Source organism: Gavialis gangeticus, unplaced genomic scaffold, assembly GCF_001723915.1.
Source record: "Gavialis gangeticus isolate Ggan-Ray unplaced genomic scaffold, GavGan_comp1, whole genome shotgun sequence".
Lineage (NCBI taxonomy): Eukaryota > Metazoa > Chordata > Crocodylia > Gavialidae > Gavialis > Gavialis gangeticus.
This window is the reverse complement of record NW_017729034.1, coordinates 12760909-12764504: the sequence shown is the minus strand read 5'-3', so window position 1 is coordinate 12764504 and position 3596 is coordinate 12760909. Positions and strand designations below refer to the sequence as shown.

General features: G+C 45.2%; 1 protein-coding gene across 1 annotated transcript in view; it reads left to right on the top strand.

Moving 5' to 3' along the window:
* Positions 1-3596, top strand: part of SPAG17 (sperm associated antigen 17) — a 469533-nt gene that overhangs the window by 265468 nt on the left and 200469 nt on the right. The window contains exon 21 of the mRNA XM_019526871.1: positions 708-819. Coding sequence (XP_019382416.1) covers positions 708-819 — 112 coding nt within the window. The remainder of the gene's footprint in view (positions 1-707; positions 820-3596) is intronic.

The window sequence follows — 3596 nt, the reverse complement described above, 5'->3', positions numbered from 1 at the left end:
CACTGCCATTTTGAAGTGCAGGATGCTGAATACATGAGAAGCTGTGGGTGCTTTAATTACAGAGGTTCCCAAGAGCTGCGCTAATTAAAGCCTGCTTCCTCTGCCTCCCCATCCCCAGAGCACGTGTAAAGATACCCAAAGATTCTGATATCTTGACCTCATTAATGTCTCCTTATCTGAGAAGGAGTGTCCATTAGATGCAGGCAGCTCCTAAACAAAGGTACTACTTTTGCTACCCCAACACCCCAAGACAGAAAAAGATACCCAGAACATGGCTGTCCAACTTGTGGTCCATGGGCTGTATGTAGCTCATGAGGAGTTAACTCATGGCCTATGGGCAACTACCTGGTTTCTGCTTCTCTGCATTATTCTCCTGTTGCTGCTGCCAGAGCCTTTGGGATCCCACTCCCTCTTCCAGCTTCCACTTCCTGCCCTCACTCCTGGGGTAAGCCAGTGCAAACCATGGAGCGTGGGGGTCCAGGGTGCCCCACATGGTGGGGGAGCCTACATGGTGAGGAAGTATCTGGGTGGGAGCATGTGGCAGTGTTTTGAGTGGGGGGAGAACTCTACATGGTCCCCAGTCTGTGCAGACTGCAACTCCTATACACTCAAAAGTTGGCCAGCCCTAGTCACGTTGATTTGTCCTCCATCTATCTCTTTCAGTCTGTCTGCCTTTACATTTCAAACAGTTTGACATTTTTTTCCAGTTTCATGGTTACAACATGGGAGAGGATCTCATCCAAGTCTCTGGAAACACTCGATACCTTTACCCTGCAGATGGAGGACAGATTCAAGTAGAGAAGATAGAGTTTATAAAAGGTGATTGTTAATATTCCATCTTAATTTATTTCTGATTGGTGGGATGGATTTAAATTAAATATATGCATGAAATAGGACACCTTTTAAGAACTACTATTTGGGAAGTTTAATATCTAGGGGTCTTGTTACACTTTACACTGGATGCATCTACACATGCTATTAATGCATAGTAAACTGCCCCCAGGAAAAGAGCCTACACAGGCACTAGGTTGGGAGCAAATTAATTCCCAACCAGAACAGGTGAGACAGAGATGTTCCTACCCCCCTTCCCTGCTCTGCCCCATTGCAGCAGCCAGGGGTAGCTCCAGACTCCCCCTGAGTGCCAACCTGGGGGAATAAGGGGTTGGGGGCTGGTGGACTGCGGTATCCCAGCCAGTTGGGGATCAGAACCAATCCCCGCATGGCTGGGAGAAGTGTCCCTGCCTGGTGGGGCAACCATGTGGGGATTTTAAGGATCCCAATCCCCACATAGCCAGGAGGCATCCCCACCTGTCTGTCAGGGATGCTGCCTGGCAGCCATGTGGGGATCCGGAGGGTCCCAATTGACATTTGGCTGCTAGGCAGCATCCCCAACAGGTAGAAATATTTTTCCTTGCTGTGTGGGGATCGGGACCCTCCCAGTCCCCACATGGCTGTCCCCTCCAGGTGGGAACACCTTTCCCTGCCACATGGGGATCACGTCCTAACCCAATCCCTACCTGGTTGAAATGCAGCTATCCCAGCTGCCAGGACAGGTCTCTTGACCATATGGTGATCAGGATGGTCCAATTCCCATATGGTGGGGAGACAGCTGCCCCTGCAGCCCGCATAGCTCCTACCACATAGGGCTTAATTAGGCAGCAGTAGACCCCCTGCTGCCTAGGCTGACTGGGTGCCAATTGCTTCCAGCCAGCATCTACAAGTACGCTACTGCACAGTAGGTAATGTGTAGCTACTCTACTACCTGTATTTTCAGGTAGTAGATAACTGTGTATCAGCCTATTTTACTGCACAGTAGCCTAGCACATGGTTAAATATGACACTTTACTGCACAGTAGATTAGTCTACTGAGCAGAAAAGCATCTTGTGTATACACACCCATTGTGAGCTGCTCAAATTTTGAACTGTGTTAGTGCTAGCTCAAGTTTGGAGCAGTCACTGGTTCGGGATAGCAGGGGCCTGAAGGGTTAAAAGGTAAGAATCCACGCCTCCCATTTCAGGTTTCCCCCTGCCACCCAAGCCTCCCCCAGTTCCTTCCAAATCTTGGGGCTCCCCTCTGCCCTCAGGGTCCCCCCCCTTACTTGTAGCTGTCCTTGCTGTCTGTCTGTCTCAGGGGAGCAAACATTGACTGGTTAACCTGTCTGTTCATTCCCCCCTCCCCCACTGCTGATTTTGTTAACCCTTCCTTGTTTGCTTGCCCAGGACAGAGAATGCAGGCAGCCAAGAGTAAGTTGAAGGGAGGGAGGCAGAGAATGGGGATCTGGAATACTGGGAGGATGGAGTAATGGGCCAGATCCAGGCCCACGGGGGAAGGGGAAACAACGGGGGCGGGGTTTACACTAACATATAGTCTAGAGTCACTACACATTAGTGTAGCACAAGCTGGGTAACACGGGTCAGAGATAAACCTAGGCAGGGGCAGTATGACTTTAAGCCACCTAAAGAGTGCTTAAAACTAGTTTCATGTGTTAATGTGTAGACAATGCAGGGGTTAAGAGCTCCAAAACCTGCCTAAAATTAACATGTAACAAGGCTCTAATATGTTCTTTTGATGCCATTATTCTTCTTCAGTACTGAAATTCTAACACTATGTTTACATATGAGTAAGTTCCTTTGCATATCTATATAATAAAGATTCATTTAAAAGGAAACTGAAAGAATAGTTTCCAATCCCATTGTACTCATAATATTGATACTTTGCTGGCATATTTTAATAATTGGCAGAGAACCAAAGAATCAGAAAGTTAGACATGAAGACTGATTCTACCTAGTCCTTCCAGTGCTAACCATTAAGCTCTTCCCAACATTGCATGCTGTGGTGATTTGTTCAGTCTATATTTAAATGATCCTTGCAATGACCTCCCCAATTTCTCTTGGAACATTATTTTGCAGTCTGCTAGATCATAATATCAGGAAGTTTTGCCAAATATTTAATAAACATTTTTACATTGTTAATTTTGTCTTATTGTTGCTAATAAGTCATTTGGCCATCGTCAACAATTTCTAATCTCATCTTTCCGTATCTGTAATCATAATGGTGAGTCACTGTGTTTACCTGAATATAAGATGACCCTGATCATAAGATGACCCCCCCCAGAAATTAGATTCAATTTACAGAAAATTTATAAATTTGATATAATTTTCCAGGTATAAAATCTATTTATTGGAAGTTTGTCTTTAATTTTCTCCCTTCCCACTGCTACAAATGGAAAAATAAATCTGGGGAGGTTGGCTAGCCCTTTTGCCCTCTGTCCCTCCTCTCCAACTTTTTCCCCCTCCAGCCCCTTCCCCTACTCCTTACTGTCAGACCGTACCCTCCCTGTGCACATGGAAGTGAGGCAAAAAGTTGAAAAAAATGATTTGGAAATAAACATAATTATAGCAATTTGCCTATAGTACCTATAGACTTAATTAATCCAAAATTGATGCATTTTACCTTTTTTGAAACTGTTGCAAGCTTTAGCAAAAGTACTCTATAAAACACACCTTACGTAACACTTTAGCACCTCCTTGTATATAGTACAAACTTTTTTTCTTTTAAGGAAAATTTTTCATGTCCCAAATCAAATCAGCCAAAT